This window comes from Scaptodrosophila lebanonensis, unplaced genomic scaffold (assembly GCF_003285725.1).
Source record: "Scaptodrosophila lebanonensis strain 11010-0011.00,11010-0021.00 unplaced genomic scaffold, SlebRS2 tig00000089-arrow-pilon, whole genome shotgun sequence".
Classification (NCBI taxonomy): domain Eukaryota; kingdom Metazoa; phylum Arthropoda; class Insecta; order Diptera; family Drosophilidae; genus Scaptodrosophila; species Scaptodrosophila lebanonensis.
The window spans coordinates 280,249-304,201 of record NW_022060565.1 but is presented as its reverse complement, the minus strand read 5'-3'; the positions used below and the strand labels follow the sequence as shown (position 1 = coordinate 304,201).

General features: G+C 43.1%; 1 protein-coding gene across 1 annotated transcript; it reads right to left on the bottom strand.

The window, feature by feature from the left end:
- Positions 1–184: 184 nt before the first annotated feature.
- On the bottom strand, positions 185–14,600 carry LOC115626952 (dynein heavy chain 6, axonemal). The gene is made up of 28 exons (XM_030522468.1): positions 14,423–14,600; positions 13,397–14,002; positions 13,195–13,339; positions 12,788–13,138; positions 12,624–12,719; positions 12,434–12,564; positions 11,791–12,365; positions 11,315–11,725; positions 10,868–11,258; positions 10,527–10,803; positions 9,844–10,458; positions 9,154–9,606; positions 8,278–9,101; positions 7,622–8,216; positions 7,411–7,560; positions 7,018–7,329; positions 6,032–6,959; positions 5,777–5,956; positions 5,458–5,724; positions 5,210–5,395; positions 4,793–5,142; positions 4,599–4,740; positions 3,537–4,540; positions 3,302–3,482; positions 2,491–3,242; positions 1,333–2,401; positions 808–1,278; positions 185–734 (listed from the first exon to the last, which is right to left on the bottom strand). Exons 1-28 carry the CDS (start codon positions 14,598–14,600, stop codon positions 378–380), a joined length of 11,997 nt encoding a protein of 3,998 aa, XP_030378328.1. The 3' UTR covers positions 185–377.
- Between the last annotated feature and the right edge of the window lie 9,353 nt (positions 14,601–23,953).

The following is a 23,953-nucleotide window of genomic DNA, read 5'->3' as shown; positions in this document are numbered from 1 at the left end:
ACATTCCCCGTTCGAAAATTGAAATTATTGTTTCGTTAAAATGTTTAGGTGTTAGTCTTTGTTTAAACATGGAAAATGCAATTAGACTGTGCGAAGCTTAAAGTTTGAGCAACAATAAATTTAAATAGACTTCCCCTTCCCCCTATACCAATTGTAGTTAGGCAACCATTTAAACACACGTATATACAAAACGTACACAAATGTACCATCTACATATACATATATATATATATATATATTTAAACATATACAACATACTTATATACCATTTTTTCTGGCAATACCTTAAAAATCGAACAAAGTTAAAATGAAACTAACAAAATAAAGACACCAAAAAGACAATTAAATGCAAAATTATTTTAAATAGACATTTTCATCTAGGAGACGTTCTCCATGACTGCCGATACCAGCGCAGTGCCACGCATAATCCAAAACTCTGGCTCATTAACACTGTCTAAGAGCACGGAAAGTACAAAATTTGTGGAGTGGCCCGTAGTTGAGAGCACGCCGGAACGTTGTTGTGTTTTATAGAGCGGCGCTTCGTAGCGGACATCTGGCTTAATATCTAGGCAGGGCATGAAACAAACTACAGGCAGGCGAGTGTATAGTTCTCCAAATTTGGCATCACAGAGCCCGCCACGATTTTTGTCCCAACGTGCGGCTTCAATGAAAATGCCGTGCACATTAATGTGCGCATCAGTACATTCCGGTAGGCTTCCATAGAGTTTGGCGTCCTTAAAGAGAAAGAGTGGAGAGAGGAGGGAGCTAGAGAAATTTCACATTACTGTCCAAAAACCCTGTGCTTACATTTCCCAATTTCTCGTGCGTCTCGAAGAAATCCTGCTGCACCAGCTCCCTTTCCATCACCTCGAAGTCAATCTTTAGCGAATCGATGGGGAGGATGCGTCGGCGCGCGTATGTTTGCAGAATGCCAGTGAGGAATGATTGCGGAAAGAAGAAGCCGCTAATCCAATACGAACGCGGAGCCCCATTTTCAGCCCAACTCTGGATAAAGTCGATACGGCGTTGAAAGTCCGCTATGTAATTGGGCAGCGGCTTAATGGAGAGGAAACTACGTTTCGCCCACACAGCTGGCACCAGATTGGCCAACAGTGATTTGAATACGCTTTCCAGCTCTTCAGACATTACCACAAGACCTTTGATGGCCTTGTCCAAATTGGACAAGCTGTCGTGAATAATGTTAAGTGCGATGTTAAAGCGATCGATCTCTTGCACCAACACCGTGGTCAGTGAAGGTACTTGACCCTTGCTGTCTAGCTATAATGATAGGAAAATGGTAATAAAGGTTTACAATACTAGTTGGATACTCACTATGGTTAGAGTGTCGTGTAGGGGCTCGCGTTGAATCTTACGGGTTAGGACACCTTGTATGCGTGTAATGACCTGTAAACATATCTCATTCTCCATTGCCTGACCCTCGTCAGCAGAGGAGCGTGGTTGGCCCAGCAGTAACGTCGTTATGAAGAACTCCGTCTCCTTGGTCTGGAACACAATATTGGCATTTTGATTCATTCCAAATATTTCCGGATCTTCCAGTACGGGGAAGCCCTGCACATATTCTGAATACTCTGCCAGTGTCTTTTTGCCGGGGTCACGATAATACGAGTCACCTCGACAGTATTTATAATCGGCTGCTATAATGCGTTGCGATGAGAAAATCGTGAGAATTGTTCGCAAGCAGCGCAGATCCCAATAGTCTGTGACACGACCACCCCAAGTGATCTCGCCATTTATGTACAAAATGGCCTCCCAAGGTATTTCGTCCAGTACCTCGCGATCAATAAAGAAATCCAAGGTCTTGAGACCACATTCACGGTCGCTTTCGTTGAACTCGTACGTTATGTTCCAGCCAAGTGGTCCGAACTTACGACGCTCTAAGAGAACGGCATGAAACATGCACAAGCCAAAGACTATGGAACGCCATTTGCCGTTTTGTACGTGCTTCTCGAAGAAATCCTTCTTGAGATCGGCCAGTGCACCAATCACATTAGCCTTGATGCCTTTGGGTGGTTCGTTGGTGATTTTGACCGAATTCTGCAGCACACTTATGGGAAAATGTCTGATGGGCATTGAAGACAGAAACAGGCGAAAATCGGGGTGTGCCTTTGTTATGCCTAGTGTTAGATTTCGCACAATTGTCTCCAGCGTCCGCATCCACGAGGTGGCTAAGTGGCAATTTTGCAGAAAGACCCAGTGACCCAGACGTAAGCTTTTGTCAATTAGACTCTCAGCCACGGGCCCCTGACCCTGTCCCAACGAAATCGAATAATACTTGTCCGAGTATTTCAATTCTTTGGCAAACTTCTGGAAGCTCGACATAGGATCTGAGCCGGTGGAGAGTACAAAGACCAACGGTGTCACGGCTGAGGTGTCCGGAAAGCTGTAGATGGAAGAAGTTGATGTGATTGGTAGACATAGTTGTGATCCTTCGTAGATATGTAGTTACAATGATGGAATAATGCAACTTACACTGTTGTCAATTGAGCCCCCGACGAGGCTTCCGTGAAGTACTTGCCAACAGTCTCACGCAGATACACGACAACGTTGAGCAGGAAGCGCGGTTTGCGGAACGTGGAAATGAACATGAGTTTTTGGAAGGACTTGAGCCGCTTATCCCACTTGTCTGTTGGCTCTTGCTTTGTGCGAGCGAAATCGAACACTTCCTTATTGGACTCGATTTGCAAGAAAAACGGCTGAGTAACAGCATCACTAAAGCCGGCGAAGCTTGCGCTGAAATTCTCATCCAGAAATAGGCAGGCATCCCATTCCATTTGGCTTAATTTTGTGCTCGCCGGTTGGGTCTTCGGTCGCACCGATCCGACAGCACCGCGTGTAAGAAAATTGAATTCATCGTCAGTGACACGACCCTCTTGACGTTCCACCGCGAGGGCCAGTAGGAAGCTGAAGATAATTTTGTGATTCTCGAACAGACCACGCGAAATGTTGTCATAAATGGCTTTCAGTTCCTCTGTCATCAGGGAAGCGATACGCGCTTCAATAGCCAAGGGTGGATGGTCGACGCGTATGACGTTGCAGAAGACTTGCGAAAAGTACTTAAGACTGTACTGATACATGGGATCTACTTCGGCCAAGCCAGCGACCACGAAATAGAGTATTGCACCGCGCGAGGCCAATATGCGGTAGCGTTCCCGCGAGGCGGTTATTATTTTCTCCGTCTCTTCCGTGTCAATAAGTCGAGCGGCGATAATTAGTGATGTTTCCTGTGTGTAGGGTTAGTGGGAAGTGTTAGGTTCGTTAGTAAATAAAGTCTCCATCCTACCTTGGCATCATTCAGTGTCTCTACAAGTTCCTCGTCATCCAATATATTGCCCTGAGAGTTGAAGAGTAGTCTGAGCACTTTGTCTTCCAGCTGCATCAGTTGCTGTTTATCCGAGTTAATTTTAACTACAAGATCATTTCGTTGAATTTCCATGGCGGGTAGCTCAATGGCCACAATATCGCTGTAAATTATGGCATGAGTGGCTTCTATGGTTGTCAATAGTTGTGGGACTTACGCCAGCAGTTGATCCTCGAGTCCGGTTACTGTCACCAAAAAGTTCACTAATGTCACATTGATGCAAACCTCTGGTAGATAGTGGGGGTTCGCCAATTTGGTGGTCATATACAGTTTGAAATTGTTGTCGTAGTCGATAACCTGATCGCCCAATTTTAGATATACACGTCCCTCAAACTTGTACGTTTCGCGCTGTAGAATGGGCCGTAGGGCTGGATCAATTGTCTCGTCTATTTCCTCGAGTAGCACGGGATAGCCCTGACGCACGCTGTTCTCCAGTACCCGCATCATGTGGCCATCAGTCATCTTGACGACTTGCAAGTTGTTGTTCTTCTCCATGTTGCGTATCCAGCGGTTTGCCTGCTCCTGTGGATCAATCATGAGCGCCCAGCGGAGCGCGCGTGTCGCATAAATGCCATTCTCGATGGATATGTTATCCTTGGGCAAGCCATCTACGTTCCACTGGCGCATTTCATACGGATCGCCGAGAATCTTGAGAAGATTGAACTCCTTGCTTGAGGGTATTTTAAACTCTTGACACTTGGACACCCACAGGGTGCCTAGTTCGCGACGATATTCGTGGGAAAAGGCGCCGAGGTAGGCAACACAGGCCGCCGACACAAGCACATCGCCTGGAACACATGCCAGGTCGGCGGTCAGCGTCTTGACAGTCTCACGCCAACGCACCTGTTCATCGGCTAGGGCGGAGGTGAGGCGACCTGCTCGATTGATGCGTCCATAGGTCAAGTCGACATTATCCTGTATGACCTGGAATTCGCGTTGCTTTTCATCGAGACTGTCCTTCAACAATTGAATTTTGGCCTCAACGGCCGCAAGTTCCTTTTGCTTTTGGCGCAGGACTACCATCACTTCTTTAAGCTCTGCCTCGGCCGCTTCCTTGCGCTTGATTTTCGGCTCCACCACCTTATATACCTTGGAGAATTTGTCCATAGCGATAACCCACATGCTCACTGATTTGGCCACTTTGGAAACTTTCTCAAATTTCTGCAATTAAAAGGATAAGGACAAGGAACCTGTATAGCAATCTGTACTATTCACTTACCGCTGGGACAAAATCCTTATGGTCAATATATTTTTTGACTTTCTTGAGCACATCATCTTTCATGTGCTCCTTATCGTATTCGAACAGGCGTTTGATGAAGTTCACATCAGCCATAACTGCCTTGGCCGATGCCCAAGTTGGTCTATGGTTGGAAACACATTAGATGGAACCATCAATATCTGAAGTATACTCACTTAGCACCCAGTAGAATGCACACGGCCTCCATACAGAACTGTACAAGCGCTGGTGGTGTTGTAAACGACTTGAGTTCATTGATGTCTGCCTTTGTTAGGCCCTTGAGGGCATCTTCGGCTTCCCGTAGAGCTGGCATTGCGATCTCCAAGTCCTTACCGGCATCTTCGGATATGGCCTGTGCCACGGCTGCTTTCTCTTTGGCATTTGCCTCATCCATTATTACGCCCTGCTTGACTACATCGGCCGCTTTAGACTCCTTGTTCAGATTTTCCAGCAGACTTTTCATTAGCGCCGATTTCTCATCCAGCTGGGGCACCATTACTTCGAGTTCTTTTTGCATGACTGCAATCTATGAGGTTCGCAAGTTTTAAATGTGCAGAATGTTTGGGTAGCATGGATGAACTCTTTCAACTTACCACTTCGTTGGTTTCCAGCAACTTATTTAAGCCATTAGCAATGCGCTTGCGCTTTGCCACAATCTCTTGCGTTTTGGACTTAAGTAGATTTTGATAGAGCTTCAGCAGCTCAAGGTAACTGCTGGGCGTGGTGTAGTAGTAGCGTTTCATCTCCTTGTAGAAGCGTACCGATGTATCCTCGACAGTCTGCCCAATATTCGATTAGGAGCGGCACTTGTGCTGGGATAAGATTGCTTTCGTTTACTCACCTTATGCATAAACACCGTGGTGCTGGCCAGTGCTATGCGATCTTCCATTTTTGCGGCAATTTTCGTAAGCAGACCCAGAGCCACAGAATACAGGGCCTCTGTGGGCCAACTGGTGAACCAGTCGATGGTTGTGCAATTGACCAGCGATGGGAACATGCGACATCGCCGTCGGAACGCATCACCCACCGGGCTCATGGATATGACGACATGCAGATTGTTGCGCACACGGTTTATGAAGAATTTGTAGATGGCATCCCGATTGCAACTCTGTGACAGAAAAGTATTAATGGAGTCCAAGAAAATTGTATGCATAACGCACCTCATCCTTGTTAGCTTCGTTACAAGGATCACGTGCATCCAAAATAATCTTTTCATACTCATCGCCCTCAAAGAGATTTGGCACTTCGCCCGAGTTTAGAATATTGTTGATGTCCTCAAGGAATTCCTCTTCAACTATTTGACTGTCAATTAGTAGAAACACAACAGGACGATTTTCGATCTGCAAAAATATCGGATATGATATATGATATATTAGTAGGTTTGTAGATCAGGGCTCCCCCTCCGCTCTACTTACGCCTGCAATGCGATAAAGCACACGCAAGTCCTCGTGGAAAGCGTTCATATCATAATTGCGACGCATCTCAATCTGCCAACAGTTGTATTCGTTGACATGGGCAGCCAGTTTTGTGAGAGATTGCTTTCCCATACCGGCCACGCCCACCAACAGCCCATTGCCACGGTCGCTGCGCAGTAAGCGCGCCAAACGTACTGTGTGCTCCATGGCATCCTGGAAGAGTATTAGCTTCATATGCTTGCCCACTGCCACAGAATTGTAGTCCACTATATAATCATTTAGCACACTCTCCAGTTTTCCATGATCTTTAATTTCCTCATAGATGCGTTCAGCCTTGGGCTTGCCAAAGATCATGAAATCACCAAAGAGCAACGCAGGCTCCTCGTTCTTCACCACCTCGCGGTGAAAGTGCAGCAAACATACGTCGGCCATAAGGTTCTTGAACAGCGACTTATCGTCGTTGTTAATCAGACGATCGTGAAAAACACGCGTTGTTTCGTGGTAGAAGAGTCGCAATACTTGACTCTCCATGTTATAGTACAAATTGCTGGCCTGCAGTATTCCCTGTATACATTTCGACAGATCGCGCAAGTTGAATATATAGTGCGATTTATCTGGTGTGGGCAGCATAACATTGGCCACCCGCATATAAACGTCCACACAGGCATTCACAATCGGCTCAGAAAGAGCGCGTATAGCCGCTGAAAAGCTGTCGAGGAAACCCAATAAGATGCCCTTAAAGATTTGGGTTAGGGTCTCATCGTTCGGCTTGGGTAGAGAGAAGAGGGCGAAATGGCGTACAAAGCGTGGTGTGAGTGGATTGCGTCCACCGCCAGGGGGCGCACATGCGCAACCCAAAACCACATCCAATACTTCCTTCCAGAACATCTTCTCCCGATCGTAGAAGCCTTTAAAGTCAAGGAATTGTCTGTAAAGCGATGGTTAGTGGTCAAGTCTTTCGAGTAATTGGCACGTTTTAGACAAACCGCAATAGCTCTATAGCCGGTTGGCTGCCATAGGTGTCCAATTTAGGCATGTTGACATCGTCAATAAACATAATGACCGTCTTGCCTAGAGGTGCACCCAATTGGTTACGTTTTCGCTTATCCAATGGCCCTTCGATCATCTCCTGTGTTCGCACGCTGCTGGTCTGTGCCGAGAAATTCAGGAAAATTGGTATTACTTTGCCTTCGGACAGACGCTTCAAGCAACTAATTGCTAGCACAGTTTTCCCCACACCCGTTTCTCCAGTGAACATAACGGGAAAGTCGCGTTTAAACAGCAAGTCCGTTACATAGCTGATGGGAAGGCCATCGTTTACATAAGACAAATTAATAGTGGCAGATCGAGGATATAGTGGAGAAGGGGATATAGCTCACCCATATTTTGTGGTATCCACTGTTGGCACTTGCATGTCGTAGTAGGAAATCTCCGAACTAAAGATAAACCGGGGCATGATTTCAATCCACTTGCCCCAGTCCTTGGTCTCCAGATTGACGCGATAGTTCCACATCGTGTGCTTTGGAGGGCTTTTAAGAGGCACGAATGAGAACTTACTACCTTTCTAATACTATTCATAGAAACACTTACAACATGTTTGGGTGTGTACTTATTGCTTTGGTCCACTGTTCCTCAAAGGAGATCTTTTCAGCATCCTTTAAATTTGAGGCAATCGCCCAGAGCACACACCAAGAAAATATCTTAGTTAATAGATTCTTGGCATCCTCCTGTTCCAATGAACTCCACTTGACCTCCTCTAGCTGTGACGAGGTGAGGGCGCACAGCAGACGCACCTTGGCGCTGAGCACCTGGCTTATAGTGTATGCGGCACGCTTGCGTTCGATCTTTAGGGCTCTGTCAAAGTGGCCGATAAAGAGTTGATACAGAAATTCGGCCAGTGGCTCTGGCAGTTTCCTGCCCATGTCTATTTCTCGCCAGGTGTCTACTAACGGTACCCAACCAAGATCGCCTGGATCTACGTAGACCATTCCGCAGCGCGATACAGTGGCGGGAGAGGCCTGCAGCAGATCCTGTACCTCGAATAGCATGTGAATCCATGCCGTCAGCTTAATGCGCTCCGAGTTGGCCAGACACAGCATTTTATTGTCATCTAGGACAGTGTTTAAGTTCTCGATCCAAACAGCGTCCACGGGTCCATCGCACATAATCCATTGATGTATCTCCTCTATAACAAATATATCAAGATTATATATACACTTGGTCGCATTGCCTCTCAGCTCACTTACCCTCTACGTTGACTGCAGAACGAACAGCAATGCCGAGTAAGCCATCTTGCCACTCTAGAGTCTTGGGATCCACATATCCGTAGAGCTCGTTCATGGTGACTGCCTTAGGATTCATCGTTTGAATGTTGACGGGTCGAAAATTGGGATCTTTAACATTGTTTTCGAAGAGGTGTGCCAAAGCAAATTCGAGTGCATGAAGGACCACGGACTTGCCACCTCCGGTGGGCCCTACCAGCATAACGCCCCAGCGCACACACATCGTCTCATAGAGTTGCAGACACTTACGAATAGTTGTGGGAACGGGCTGTAGATGCTTGAGCCGCAGTCCGATGCGCAGTGCCTCCTCCAAATCGGGATGCTGTGAGTCCGGCAGCTCAACGCCCGGAAACAGATCGCTAAGAATGCCACGAAAGAGTACAGCATCGTCTGCCAAGAATTTCGGAATGTTAGAATCGCGCAACGCCGCAATGAGCGTGATGTCTTCGCGCTGATCTGGCGAGGCGCGTTTTAAGGCGCCGGCCATAACCAACACTGACTTTACGGCACGCATTCCAAAATCGTAGTGATTTTGTTGGCTAAGCTGCTGGCTGCAAAGTTGGTACATTTGCACCATCTTGCGGGCCAATATTTTGGGATCCTCGAAGCCCTCGGAGTACAATATCACTTCAGAGATGAGCGCATAGTCAGGCACCATCATGGATATTGGACGGAAAAGTGCCTTAAGATTGTCGGGCAGCTCCGTGCGACCAGCATAGCCGGGATTCATTGTGATGAAGACACAGCATGAACGGTTTATTTTAATTTCACGCCCCTCAAAAATGAAGCTGTAAAGACACTATGTTAGACTGGGGTTACTCTCTTTATATTCCTACATACCGTTTCACCTTCATTGCCTTGGCCGTACGTATTGTAATCAACTGCTGCGCAATGACGGAGAGCACCTCGATGTCTATGCGGTTGAACTCATCGAAGCAACACCATGCACCGCATTGTGCCAGCCCAGAGAAGAAACGGCCCATCATCTTGTAGTCCAGCCCATCGGAACAGTTAAAGACAACGCATTGCTTGGCCAGCGCTTTGGCCAAATCCTTGGTTGTCTCCGTTTTGCCGGTACCCGCCGGACCTGCCGGAGCACCGCCAAGGTCCATCTGGAAAGCTCCCATCAAACAGAGGTAGCAACGATCTGTTAGTGGAGTTAAGACCAAAACACCGCCCGCTCCCAAGTATTCATAGTAGTATGGTATGTCGGCAGCTGCCATGCGAGAAGAGACCGTCTCAGTGTCGTCGAGCCAATAGAAACGCAGCATTTTAAGCCAATTAAAGTCGTTGCTGAAAATTGAAAGGAACTCAATCAATAATTAGGTTATTTTTCAGGATTGTAAGTACAGAATTAAGGTAACCAATGAAGCTTTAAATTTGTTCTCCCCAAATGGGATTGATCGATAGAAAGCGAGCTTATAACAGAATCTTCAGGGGCTGGGACAGTTAAGCTGTCAAGCTAAATTATGTTCTGATTAATGAGTTCCCGAAAACTAATTCATGTTTATTAATGAGGTTGATACTTACGATTTGGTGACTCTTTTTTCGACCAGCATGTGCACCGAATCCTTAGCATGCACATCTATGGTTATCAGAGCGCATAGAACTTTACGCAGCAATGAGGTAATACTTTTGCGAGTGAGCGCTGCGAGATTACCCAAGTCCTTAAGACATTTTGCCTCGAACCTAGCCATCTTTTCGACGACAATATCCGTTGATTTCTCTTTTGTGTCAACTATGCGATGTATATCTGCGGCCCAAAGCACCTGCGATATAGTAATGACGACTTGATTGGGATGATCCTGAAACCACTCATGTCGCTCTTTGGCTGGATAGCATTGATAGCCAAAGCGCATGTAACGTTTGACGGATAGGAACATAGCCTCCTCCACTTTGCTGAGCCACTCCTCGACAGCGCCACGTGCCTTCAAACCTTTGCCGAATTGCAGTTTTTCACCCTCGGGTGATAGAAAGGCAACTATGTCGTTGGTGAAAACCATTTTTCCATCGCCACCTTCTTTCATGCCAAACTCGAGGCGATAGATGGCATCGAAGCATTTGCGCAAATGGGGCTGTACAGCCTGGGGAATGCGCGTCTGAGCCAGTATCTCGAGCAGCTCGTCATTGGATAGAAAATAGAACCTATTGGTGATGGTAGGCGCATGAAGATTAAGTTCCAGCCTATGAAATAATATTCAAATATAACATACCTAGGGAATACAACACGCTTCACTTCCAGATAGGCCTCCAGACCACGGGTTATCAAGTCCAACAGTCGATTGTTTTCCACCAGTGTATCGTACACATCCTTGCTGGACATGGTGGGCAAGGCCAGAGAGACTTTCTTCGCCTGACGCACAATTTCCTTAAAGCTCTTGTCAACGGTGAAGAACATTTTAGCCTCATTGGGCAGCTGTCGTTGTATGTCTGCCGATGCGAAAATGGCTTCCAGATATATCCATTGGCCCTGACAATCCATCCATGCCTCTGTAAACAGCAGCAAAATATAATGAGAGTTGTTTGAGAATTTATCGACTTCAATGGGCAATACCAAAGGTCTTTCCAAACTGATCCATAGCCTCGATCCATTCATCGACACGCGACTTTATGGGCCCCACAAACTTGGAGGCAGCAATGGTATTAATATTCACATTTGAGTCATCCAGCACAGCTTGCAGTTCTTCTGTGCCAGCGAGAATAAACACATCTTTCTGATCATGGTGCATGACGCAGGATAAGTCGGTTTCCTTCCAAATCTGCTCGATATTCTTGAGCATATTCTCCAATTGTATTTCCCCTGTAGCTTGCGATGATATTTGCATGAGGGCCTCCGCAGTTTCTTCATTGGCAAAAGCATTTACATCCTCATATGTGGCGATTTTGATGTCTCTTTCTTGGAAGAATTTTCTACCGAGCAGCTCTTCGATATCGGTCCAGTGACGCTGTATTGCGTGTGGTGTTAGGGTTTCTTATTATAGGTTCAATAAAAAATACGTACCGCTCGCAAATTGGGGTTGCGCAGATAACCAATGACAGGCAATTTTTCTCTGAAATCTTCCGCAGACTTCTGAAGCAGCGGCACAATATTATTTTCAGGCAGGTATTTAAGGAATTGCAAACAGTTCTTGATGGTCTTGGCATTCAGATCAACCATCTCAGCAACAACAAGTGTGTTAAATTCCGCCAATTCCCATTCTTCTAGAGCTGTCTCCCAGTCTTCCAATGTTTTGAATAGGTTCTGGCGCATGCGTATATCATAAAAGGCTTGGTCCATTTCTTCGTACATGGTAAGATCGAGCTTGAATTCTTTCTGGTAGCTAATAAGCTCATCAGCGCGGGCTCGAAAGATATTCAACTGATCCAGCAGTGCAGCCAGCTTCGCGTTAATAGCTGCGCGGTCCGATTTCATCTGGAACAAGGTAGTTTAGAGATTATTTCCATACTTGTAGTTCAAATTAAAGTTGCATTGCTTACGTTTAACAGCCAAGGTTGAACCGCCTCGATAGCCACCTCATGTATTTCCTTCTTCAGTGAGATTATATCTTCCTGAATGATCTCATTCAGTTGTAGGACAAAGTCTTCTCGCCTTTCTTGAGTATCCTGCAACGTCTCTTTGGTGCGATTCAAGAAGTCCTCCGTGTCCATATAATCCTCCTTCCGATCATCATCGATTGGAATCGAAAAGTCCTTGATGATCAGCAGCAGATCATGCACATAGTCGATACCAACGAATAGGGCGTCCAGCTCGCCAGCGCAAGTATCAAGATAACGAATATGTGATACGAGATCAACCGTTGTGAGCGGATCGTAAGAGATGCGACCGTAGAATTCTTGAGCCCCTTGATATATGCGGGTAGTCTCCTCCTCAGCCAGCTTTGGCAGATAGACGGCGAGCGTGTTTTGCAATTTTTGGCAAACGGGAGTGACCGTGTCCTTCAAGTTGGACTGCGTGATCTTTAGCAGACCCAGATTCATGTTGTTCAATATTCCATCTAGGGCTCGCACATTGTTACAGTATCGATCGCAGTACTCGCGCAGCTTAATCAAATCTATCCATAAGCGATAAAGAAGTGGAATATTTTAAAAATACAAATCAGACATTGTGAAGGTATATTACCGCGCTCCCGGTTCAGAGTGGAGGGATCTGTGCGAGTATCCACCTCATAGTTCTCTCGAATACTGTGGAAGCGGGTGGCGTACAGACGTGCTCGCTCGTACGACGCATGAATGATAAGAAAAATGTTCTTGCTGCGATCGAAACAATGGATATTATGAACATATGCGACATATAATTTATAAAGACTTACCGGTTGAGTTGAAATGATTGATCGGCACGTAAGAGAAAGTGCAGATCAGGTGCCCCATCGTACAATATCTCCTCCTGACGCCCCATAATCGAGGGCCTATGCGGGTTATCGAATTATATTGCACAATATAATCAATCCTTAAGCTATTAAAGGGATTAACTTACATAGTATATTGCAGGTACATGGGATCTGTCGTGAATGTGCGTATTTCGAGAACGGTCTCCAATATTAGGCCAACAATGCGTTGAAATACAACCTTCAAGATCTCCTCCTGTGGCTCCAAGTCGATTCGATCTGGCTGCAGACGCAGATTAATTAGAAAGAAGGGACTTTGCGGCTTTTTCGGTGGTCGGGTGCGCTCGATGCGCTTATCCAAGCGCTGGTGCCTCTTAATCTCGGCTTCCGATGGCCCCAGCCTATCATGTAAGTCAAAGGCGCCGGCCAGATCCGCAAAACTCTTGATTGTCACACGGTACAGCATCTGATAGACCATCATGTCACAGAAGGTGAGAAAGCTGTCGACATTAAATACTGAGAGTTTAGCCAAGTATGGAAGTGTTCGCACACTTACTTGGTTAATGTCTTGCAGAAACTCCGTTTGCGAGCACGATCCATAAAGCTATGAGCCTCACGCATCTTCTTAATCGACGGATAGTAGTTGATCTCATCGTCCGGGTAGTAACCACGTGCTGTTATGGCATCCGTGCAGGCGCGAACTGCGTGCGAGTCACAAGATGAGAAAGTTCTAAACACTCTGGGCATATGTTACTCACATATTGCCTTTCCAGTTATATCGCGAAAGTCATTGAAGACCCGAAACAGATTCTCGTAGATGCGCATGTGCATTTCCAGAAAGTAGAACGGATGCCAGTTCTCAATGTTGGTAACGTTGACAAAGTTCAGACGCTCCAGTTGTACAATTTCGGATCGAATTTTCAATGTGGCCTTGGCCAGATGTGGTATGGCAATGAAGAGATTATTCTCCAAAAAGTCGCGTGCTGTAAAGATTTTCTTCCACTTTACCGCCTTCTCCCAAACCTTGAAGCCCTTCCAAACGCGAAAAATTGAGAAAGATCGAATTTGAATAATGCTCAGGAACTGCTCGAACTCCTGTTGCCATTGAAGGAGTGGTGTGAAGAAGTTCTCGCCACAGTGCCAGTACGTAACGCCATGTCTAGTAATCGTGTAGTATGGTTCAAAGATATCCAACTCTGCATATGTGAGTTCTCGCAGACTATAGGGTGTGAAGAACTCGCTGTCTGTTGGAAGCATGTAGTCCATGTAGACGAAACTGTCGTCCTTTTTAGCGCGCATGCGATTGATGATGACGTTGAGATCGGGTATAAGTGAGGCGCCTGTGGTTATTTTCGTTTTACTGGGTATCACCGATAATTTGCTCAATAGGTACGATCTCGATGGCATTACAAAATCGGCGTGACGCGTTTTTTTCGAGCCCCTATCCTTATTATTAACCACAAGACTGGCGCTCGTGTTTGCACTAATGGGACGACTGGTCCCGCTCTTTTTCGAATCAACCCTCGACGATTGCTTTGTAGCACGCTTGGGAGGATCCGGTACGGTATCGCTGTACGTTGATGGTGTTCCACTGCGAGACGATGAATCGCTGTGTATCATGGCTTCGCTGTGCGATGAACCGCTTTCCCCATTGATGACTTTCATTTCATTGGATTGAGAAAATTCACCAGATTTGATAGCCGGTATGTCTGCAGATTTGGATTTGTGCACCTTGCCCGATTTGGATTTGTGCACGTCTTCGGATTTGGATTTGTGACCCTTCTCAGATTTGGATTTATCCCCCTCCCCCGATTTAGAACTGCGCATCTCCCCAGTTTTGGTAACGTCCTCAGATTTGGAAGACTGAAAGTCTCCGGTTTTGGATTTACGCACCTCTGCATCTTTGGAGCGCGCACTCGATTTCGTTTGGAGCAGCTTCGAGAAATTATATTTATTGGACATATTGAGGCTGGCCGTTAATTACCAATATTCAATTTAAATTAGAAAACAATGTGGCTAAAATTATTATAAATATTTTTGATTGACTATGCTTGGTAACTATTGTTGTGAAGTGGTTGCTTCAACTGTTTGCCGATTGTTTTATTTCACCTTGGCAACATGGTGTGCTGGCGTCATGGAAGTTGTTTGCCAAACATGGCTAAAAAGTACGCTTAAGTACCATCTGCTTTGAGCACTTCCTCGAAATTTGACTCGATCAGTGCAAACTGTTGCGATCCTGCTCAATTTTTCTTGCTCATATCAATATGCACGTTCATTTGTTTATCGTATTCACAAGACAATAAAATTACATAATTTTCTTCATGGATTCCATATATTTTTAAAGTCCTTACAAAATATGTTCTTGAAATACTCTTAAAATACTAAACAAATTTCACATTTGTGCTGCCCTACATGGTCTTGTTGGATGCGCAGTTCCTTCTCTGCCGCTCTCTTGCCCTTGTTGTCCACTTTCCATATTTTCTTTACATTTATAAGTACAGTGAAAACTCCCTTAATGGACACCTCTTTTACCCGGACACTCTCTTCGGCGGACACTTTTTCTAAAAACATTCGATCGGTGTATAAAGTAATTAAGTATCCCCTTAAGCGAACACTCCCCTTGGGCGGACAAAAATTGGCCGACCGTGAGTGTCCTGTCGAGAGTTTTCACTGTAGCTTTTTCATTTTGCAAGTAACAAAAAGATAAAATTGATTTCAGGTTCACAAAAAAAAAAAAAAAAAAAAATTAAAAAGAAATAAAACTGAAACTGGGGCTGAAGGCTTACTTACTAGAAATCCCATAATCTTTGGATCCATGCTTTATCAACTTGCTTATGATTTATTTCGGTGTTTTAACTTTAAAATAAGGTTATTTTATCCCTGCGCGAATAACAAGTCGGCAGTAAGAAACATTTTTTGAATATATTAAAATCAGATGAATTTTTGTATTGACGGGTGATTAAAATTATACTTTAAGTGAAAAATAATTGTAAATTAACATTTTTGCGAATACAATCCATTCACGTTTTCGAGCGGCTTTATGATATTTTTATAAGATTTCTCTCTGTTCTTTGATGATTGCCCGCACAATTTGGATGGAGTTGATATGATGAAGAATTTTGGTTGACCAACAGGTGTCTCAACACTTATCCCTTTTTAAAATCTTTTGTGCGGGAAAACCCCCTCCTGCAGTTTGTGGGCGCAATATTTGTGCAAAATTGTTTCGCTAATAATTTTTTTTAGAACTGACAGATTTGGAAGAAACTAAAAAAAAACAGTCGATATTAAATATTTTTAAATGGTTTATATAGCAAAAAAATAAAATACAAAGAATCTATATACTAAGTTTGGTCGATGTGGGAACATCATTTGCATCGAATTCTCTTATCATGCTGATTAAGAATAGTTTATGCGGGTCGGAGATGCTTAATTCTGCCGGTTACATACTTGGCAGAAACCCAATATATCTTTTTACCCCTTCGGGTATACAAATTAAAATGAAATGGTCGGCCTCATCTAATTTCCACTACGGGGGCGAATTCGGTTGCAATGAAGCTAACTGGGCCGTGCTAGGAGGCATCTCTAAAAACTTAGGTTCTACTGATTAAGCAACTATTTGCCGGAGTAGAGCTCACTAGAGTTTCTTAATTATCTGATGCATTTTAATAAATTTAATCTTCATATACAATACAATATTTCTATGCAGGAGGCATCTCTAAAAACGTAGGTGGTTAAGCAACTATTTGCCGGAGTAGAGCTCCCTAGAGTTTCTTAACTATCTGATGTATTTTAATAAATTTAATCTTCGTATTGTCATCAATTTCTGGGGAATTAAACAATATTTCTATGCACACATACAAATTCGCGCACAACCAACAAATAACAAGCTGTAGTTGTTTGGAATCATTTGCTATATACGTATGTATGTATGTGAAAGACTTATTGCCGCACGATATTATGGATGAGTGGAGACAAGGGTTAATTGATGAATTGAAGTGCGCGAGCGCAAAGTACAGACAAACGGTTAATTAATCAAAAACTCACTGAGCGGAGTTGGAAACAATCTCTTAGCGCTTACAAGCACAGCTGAAGGCAATAACAAAATCAGAGGCAGCGTTGTACACAGAGAGAAGGCAAAAGCGAAAAAACACACACACACACCCATACATACCTGTGTTCGAAGATGAATCCGCTTAAAAGCAAGAGGCAACAAAAAGGAAAAACAAAATGCACACAGCACTGAAGCCGGGACAATGCAATTACGAGTAGAAATTTGAGTATACTTTTGAGGAAAGAACAATACGGTAAAATGTATAAAAATGGTTTAAAATGTAACTAAAGAAAAAACACGTCATTTACAGACTCTCTTAAATAAACAATGAACAAATTACAAATATCCGTGGGTTTTTCGAAAACCTTCCCAAATGAACAGTCATACTTATGTCTTTTAATGCCTTAGACTCTAAGGCTAGAGCTTCCACCCAATAGATGCCCTTGTAACACTGGTACTTATACTTATAAGTAACACTACATCTTCTAGGAATGGAGAATATTTGACGTCTACCTGTTGTAAAGAAAAGCCTCATCAATTTTAGCAGATGAGATTGGTTTGTAAGACCCGGTGAAATAAATTAGTATTGCAGTATCTTCGTTCCACATTATTATAAGTATGTATTGAACAATACATCATTTCTTTTAATGTTTATTTAATTTCTGTAATCCGTCTGTCTGTATGATCGCCCGCATTTCGATAACGGCTGAGTCCACATTCACCAAATTTGGTATGTAGACTATTTTAGTTGCTAGACAATGCGAATTTATTTTATTTTTTTCCTTTATCCCTTCTACAGAATTTCGTCCATTCTGTCCCTAATTTCGAAGCTACATAAATTAAATTTGGCATAGTATCTATCTCCATTTTCATTTCATCCGTAACAACAAGTCCGAAGAAAAGTTTTTAATAGCTTTCTTCTACCTCTTCTTTATACAGAGCCGCTAGATGAGATACCCGAAGTGCCAATCACTATCATTTTATTGTTTTGTGGCGTAGAAAGTTGTGAATCCCTGTTCATTCATAATTTGCCATACATTTTGTTATTGTTAAACGCCTTGTTTTAAATACAATTTGATACTAACTCTTGGATTAAACTTAGAACTCTAGTGTTCATTATAACATCAAGAAGAACGAACAATTTAGTATGCACGACATAGAAATTAGTAAGCTCGGAAAAGCATTTATTTATTTCCGCTCTTCATCTGTGGAATGAGCCAGCGCATTACCCAAAAATAGTCAGTAGCGAAACGCACTTTGGAGTTAAAATTCAAGCACACTTACAAAATGTTTATTAAATGAACGTTACCTTAAATTAAACTATTAATTCTACACTTATTTTAGTATGCAATATACGTTCAAAAAAAGTAAAACTGATAAATCTTCAAAAAATAAAAATAATGAAAAATAATTAAAAATGTTTAATGCCGAAAAAAAAAATCATATGAAAATAACCTAAGTTCGATCTATAAAAATGTATAATGCCTAGCGTAATAATTTAAGAGTACCCTGATACTTGTAATGCTAGGATAAGGATCATAAATAAATAAATTAATTCTCGTATGTTGTACTTTTTCAATGTTTTTCCGCCGATTAAAATTAATATTTCTGAATAAAGTTAGAGTTCTGGGGCTGAGAAGAATCGCCTAAAAATGGCAAAATATTAAATAAAACTTCTGACGGGTTTTGCAAATAACTGGGGGCCGGGCTCAAAGGGGAGGGGCAGATGTTGGCATCCTCGAGTTCCATTTGGCGGACGTCCTTGAACATATGTATGTACATACATATGTATATGTACAAGTATATGTGTAATACGAAATATTGGCGCACTCTTTGTTTTTTGTTTGATTCTATCTGAATGGTAATTTAATTCGCGCTTTCCTTATTTCGGGCCGCATTTTCTATCTGGTTTGTTGTTACTGTTGTTGTTATGAATGCTTTAGAGGAAGCTTACGTTGGAAACTTTCGACTGGAATATCGAAAATACGCTGCAGCTGTTGCTGCTTTTTATCCCTATGTGTTGGTATGTTGGCCCATTTTACTTCCCATTCCTTATAGCATTCCTTTTATCCATTCCTGTGTGCGGAGATGGTCGCTTCCAAGCGCGCGCAAAGCTTTTTTCGAGTTAAAAGCTTAAATAGCACCCGGCATTTTGGTATTTTCCCATTTGAGTGTTCAAAGCAACGCAGATTGTTGCTTCGGCTTGGAGTTTTCGAACATTCTGGCTAGCTGCTGCTGCTGTTGCTGTTGGCGCTGCTGACCTTGAATTTTGAAGTTCTTGCTGGGGGTGCAGCGCGTGAAGCTTTCAGGGCTATTTTCGACTTCGACATTTGATTGAAATTAAATTTTGTGCGCTGATAAAAATCGAATTAGCCAAAAAGCGCACAACGACAAAAGCAAGAAACAAGAAAAAAAAGCTTAAGGTAAAAGCATCTTTTCCTGATGGCTGCTGCTGCTGCTGCGGCCGTACGACTGCGGCAATTGCGGCGACTGCATTCGACAAATGTTGCTCTCTGCTTTCGCTGCTCTGCATGCCAGCCTGCCTGCTGCCTAGCTGTGGGTGTGTGTGTGTGTGTGTGTGTATGCTCGTATGTATGTGTTCGTATTTGCGCTCGTGCGTGTTTTCGTCGGGCCTGACCCGAACGTGCAGCCGTGGCGGTTGACTGTTGTTGGCGATAGCATTGCGGGTCTCCAGAACTGGCGCTGCGTCAGTGGCCCATAGTCGTTGGGTATACGCCGCGATGTACAGAGCCGCGAACGCGAACGCAGCGCAACGCACGCAGCAGCAGCATTAGTTGCCGTTCCTTTAGTAGTTGTAGCACGCGTAGCCGCCGCCGCCGCTGCCGCCGCTGCCACCGCCGCAGTCGCAATCGCAGTCGCTCACAGACGTAGCGCAGTGGAAGACCCAAGACCAAGACCAAATAGTAGGCAGAAACAGAAACTGTAGGAGCAGCAGCAGCAGCATCGCCGGCGTCGCGTCTCTCGTTTGAAGTGTACTCGTATGTTTGGTTGAGCCGCCGCAGCCGCAGCCGCAGCAACAGACGCCAAAAAATTTGCAACGCATGGGGAAGAAGAAGATGAATGAAGCCCATTTGAATATCGCCTAATGTTCAAAAGCCGATTTTTTTTTATCGCATCCTTTTCGTCGTCGGCGTCGTGGTCGCCCTCGTTGTCGTTGTCGCTGCCGTCGTCGTAAGCGTCGTTCTTCTCGCGCGGCTTCTAAACTTCTTCCTCGAAAATTTTGTAAAAAAAAATATTTTTTTTGCATCTTTTTTTGGTGAACTAAAAGCGAATGTTGAGCTAATGCGCCAACTGTGGCCAACGAGGTGGGTTTATAATCAACAACAACAACAGCAGCAGCAACAACAACAACAACAACAACAACAACAACAACAGAACTTGTGTGTTCTGAGCAATTTGCGTAGCGATATTTCCTGCTGTGTTTAATTTAGATTTTGGAAAATTATTGTTGTGCATTTATTTTGTATTTGCCGTTTTATTAATATTTGAATATTCATAAAATTATTGTGACGTAAATGTGAAGAAGCCGCAGCCAGCCAACTGGCCAGCCAGTCAGGCAGACAGGCGGTCAACGTGTCAGTTTAGTTAACAATTTTAGCAAATTAATTTTTTATTTTTTGCCTTTGCCCGACGCGTCGTTAAAATAATTTTTATTATCATTTATTTATTCAGTATTATGATGCTATTTTGTTTTTGGGCTTCTTGATCTTATAATCATCGTTGGTTGGACCTTGTGGCAAAATATCAAAAATATACAAGTATATACATATACATACATACATGTGTACCCCTATTTATACATATATGTATACATATATAGAGTTTATATTTGTATATGTATACATATACAAGTATATATGTTTGTATGTGTGTATATTTATCATCAATTTGTAATAATTTCCGTCCAGTTTTGATTTTGTTTTTACCATTTTTATAGTTAACGCATGTGAATATTTTCAAAATATGTACATGGATAATTAAATTTGATTTTTAGTGTGGAGGTTTGTGGCTCTTTTGGCATAGTTTGGACATTTTAATGGACGCTTTTAGAATTTGTTTGGTCTCTAATGGTAGTTATTAAAATTAGATTTTGGCAGTTGCAAATTGAAAAATGAAAAACAACGAAAAATCCAAAAATTGCGCACTGGCTGCCATTGGAAATGTCCTTGAAATTTGGTTATATGCTGGGCACAATGCCTGTGCGTACTTGCGTGTGCGTGCATTTGTCTGTCTCTCTGTTTTGTGTGTGTATGTGTGTGTGTGTGTGTGTGTGTGTGTGTGTGTGTGTGTCTGTATTGTGTGTGCGCCTGCCAAGCATCACTCAAGTACGCCATTTTGTTACACACACATTCTCAAATGCAGACGGACATTTAGGACAGAAAGTCAGCACTTTGACTGAAAAATATTTAATGAAAATGGCAAAAAGCAAGTTAAATAAAATTCAAAGGCTTAAGATGTTGCACATGCAAGTGTGTGCGTGTGTCTCTCCGTGTGTATTTCTGAGCTCCAAACTTTTAAGTCTCAACAACAAATGCCACAACAACAACAACAACAACAGAAACAATTTGATGCGTTAATTGTGTGCGTTGTTGCGCACAAGTTTGGCTAATGCCAAAAGTAGGCGAGAGTGCAGGGGAAAGGAGGAGAGATAGACAGACACACAAGCTGAGTTGCAACTGCAACAGAAATTCTTTTCATGTGTATGGGTGTGTGAAGTGCCCGGAAGCCTGCATCTTGTCAGAGTCGGAAAAGGGAACGCCTTCAACGCTGAGTGCTGTTCGCTGCAAGAAGTTTGTGCTATTAACGAACCAAAATGAAATGCTCAACAAATAAGTAAATAGTGGGGCAGGCAGTCAGGCATTCTAGCATTCTGACATCCTGGCATCGTGGCAGGGAAACAGGCAACTAAGAAAGCAAAAGTGAAACAGAACTACAAAGAGAAGTTAGCCAAGCAAGCGTCTTTAAGCGTCTTTGGGCCAAGAGCTGGGGCGCGGGCCCAATGAGTGAGACATTCACTTAAATTATTATTTGTGGCAATGCGAAATGGGCAAGTCGCCGGAATTCGAACATTTTCGGCCTAGCGGGGAAGAATATTATGGTTTGTTGGTTGCGCGGTTGCTGATGGAATGGGATTGGGAATGAGAGTGGATGTGTTGACAGCGCCAAGCCCACAAGCAAATAAGGGAAATACTTCATCAAAATGTGCGACAAGTTTAAAGGCCTTGGGGACAGCGGCTGTTGCGTTGGTCGTCAGGAGGGACCCCGATTGAGAGTTGCGTCGAGTTGTCTGCGGGCGAAACCGAATTTCATGAATGGACTAAGGCACTGGTTGGTTCAAAGGCAGAGATGAAGGGCAGAAGAGTGCAGAAATTTAGAGTAGTCGTATCAGCAGGGGAGCTATGAAAAATATGGTACATAATGTTCGCTGGTGGTTGTTTTTGTAGGTGTGGCGGAAATTGTGAAAAACGAATGAACTAGGTGAATGGTTTAGCAGTCAGTGAGAGGCTTCTAAAAGATGACCGTTAAAAGATAACAAGCACAAAAATGAAAATAAAATAGCAACTTTTTTAATAAAAGCGAAAAGATAAGTAATTGAAGAAATGGAAAAGAAAGAAGTTTAACAATTTACAGAAATTCGGCCGATTCCGTGTACATATTATAAATGTGAGATTTATTTATTGACTTCGTGAAAGGCTTTCGATAGAAAGATCTATCTGTTGAGAATCAATCAAATTATATTTGGCATTGCGGAGAGCCAAAACATTTAAGGAAACAGTGTAAGGTAAATGAGCCGCTCTAAACAGTTAATATCTTGGTTTCAAAATGGAAAAGGAAACAATGGAGGAAGACAAGTGAATAAATTAATAGACGAACAAATGAAGAAAGTTCCTGTGAACCGAAATCGAAAATTCATTATAAATATCTTGGTAATGCTTTTTCTAAAAGAGTTGGTTGTTTGTCGACTAAAAAATTCCACTACATAGTTTTTGATTTAATAAATAAAGGAAAAAAGGAAATAAGGTGTTTGTGATATTTTTTCCAGAAATTAAATTTAGTATAAGCCGGAAAGGCAGTGAACGTTATAAGTATCAAGCTGATAGCTCTTGGATATGTGTTGATCTGGAAATTTAAAGCGATAATGCGATGCATTGATAGCTCTTTCTCTTTACCAAAAGTCTTACGTAGCTATCCCATTTGGGGCGCACTCGACGAAGCCATTATTTGGCACATTTTCGGTTGCAATTTATTGTTGTCAGGCCATATAACAAAATTTCTGTTTCCTCTGCTTGTCGTTCAATTGCAGCATTAAAAAGTGCCGCCGACGTTGCCGCTGCTACCGCCACAACCACCACCACCACCACCACCACCATCACGATCACCACCAACACCAATACCAATACCAACACAAAAAGCGCCACGCCGCGCCATCTCTCTCCCGAGCCAAAGCAAGCTAACAAGCCACAGAGGGGCCGTTAAATGAGCTGGAAATGTCAAAGAAGCCGCAATGATGACGCCCACAACAACAATGTGTATAAGGTTCACAAAAGCAACAGCAACAGCAGCAGCAACACCAGCAACAATAACAATAACAACAAGAAGTGTAACAACAGCATCGGCGCAAATAAACCAGAAACATTAATAAATTATCCAAATAAATAATGTAAATACATACAATAAAAAGAATTAAAAAAAAAAAAAAACAGACAAGAGTAGCAGCAATAACAGCAACAACAACTTAATGCAACATATCAAAAATGGTTATGAATGTAATGAATCTTGCTGATCGTCATCATGAACATAAACATCAACAGCATTATAATTATCTGTTCGACCAATAAAGCTCATCGTCTATATAATCAACTTACGAATTGTTGTGCGAAAATTTCAAATAAAATTAATTAACTTGCCACGTCGGGATTCGAAAGTGTCGCGAGTGTGTGTGCGAGTGTGTGCCAAGTGCAGAGCATTAATTGTGCATTATAGAATAATATATAACGTGTCTATATAGTATATGTAGATGGCTGCAGTTTTACAAAAATTGTGTTTTTTTTTTCATTTTTTTTAAGTGGAATATGAAATGCCCCCACACACGAAGCAAAAGTCAATGCCGAAATTAACTGAGAAGATATAAAGAAAAGACGGAAACAATCTCTTCGGTCTGCGTTGTGTGCTGTTTGTTCTCCCTCTCGTTCTCTATCTGTCTATCTATCTGTCTACCTAACTATCTACCTAAGACAAATTA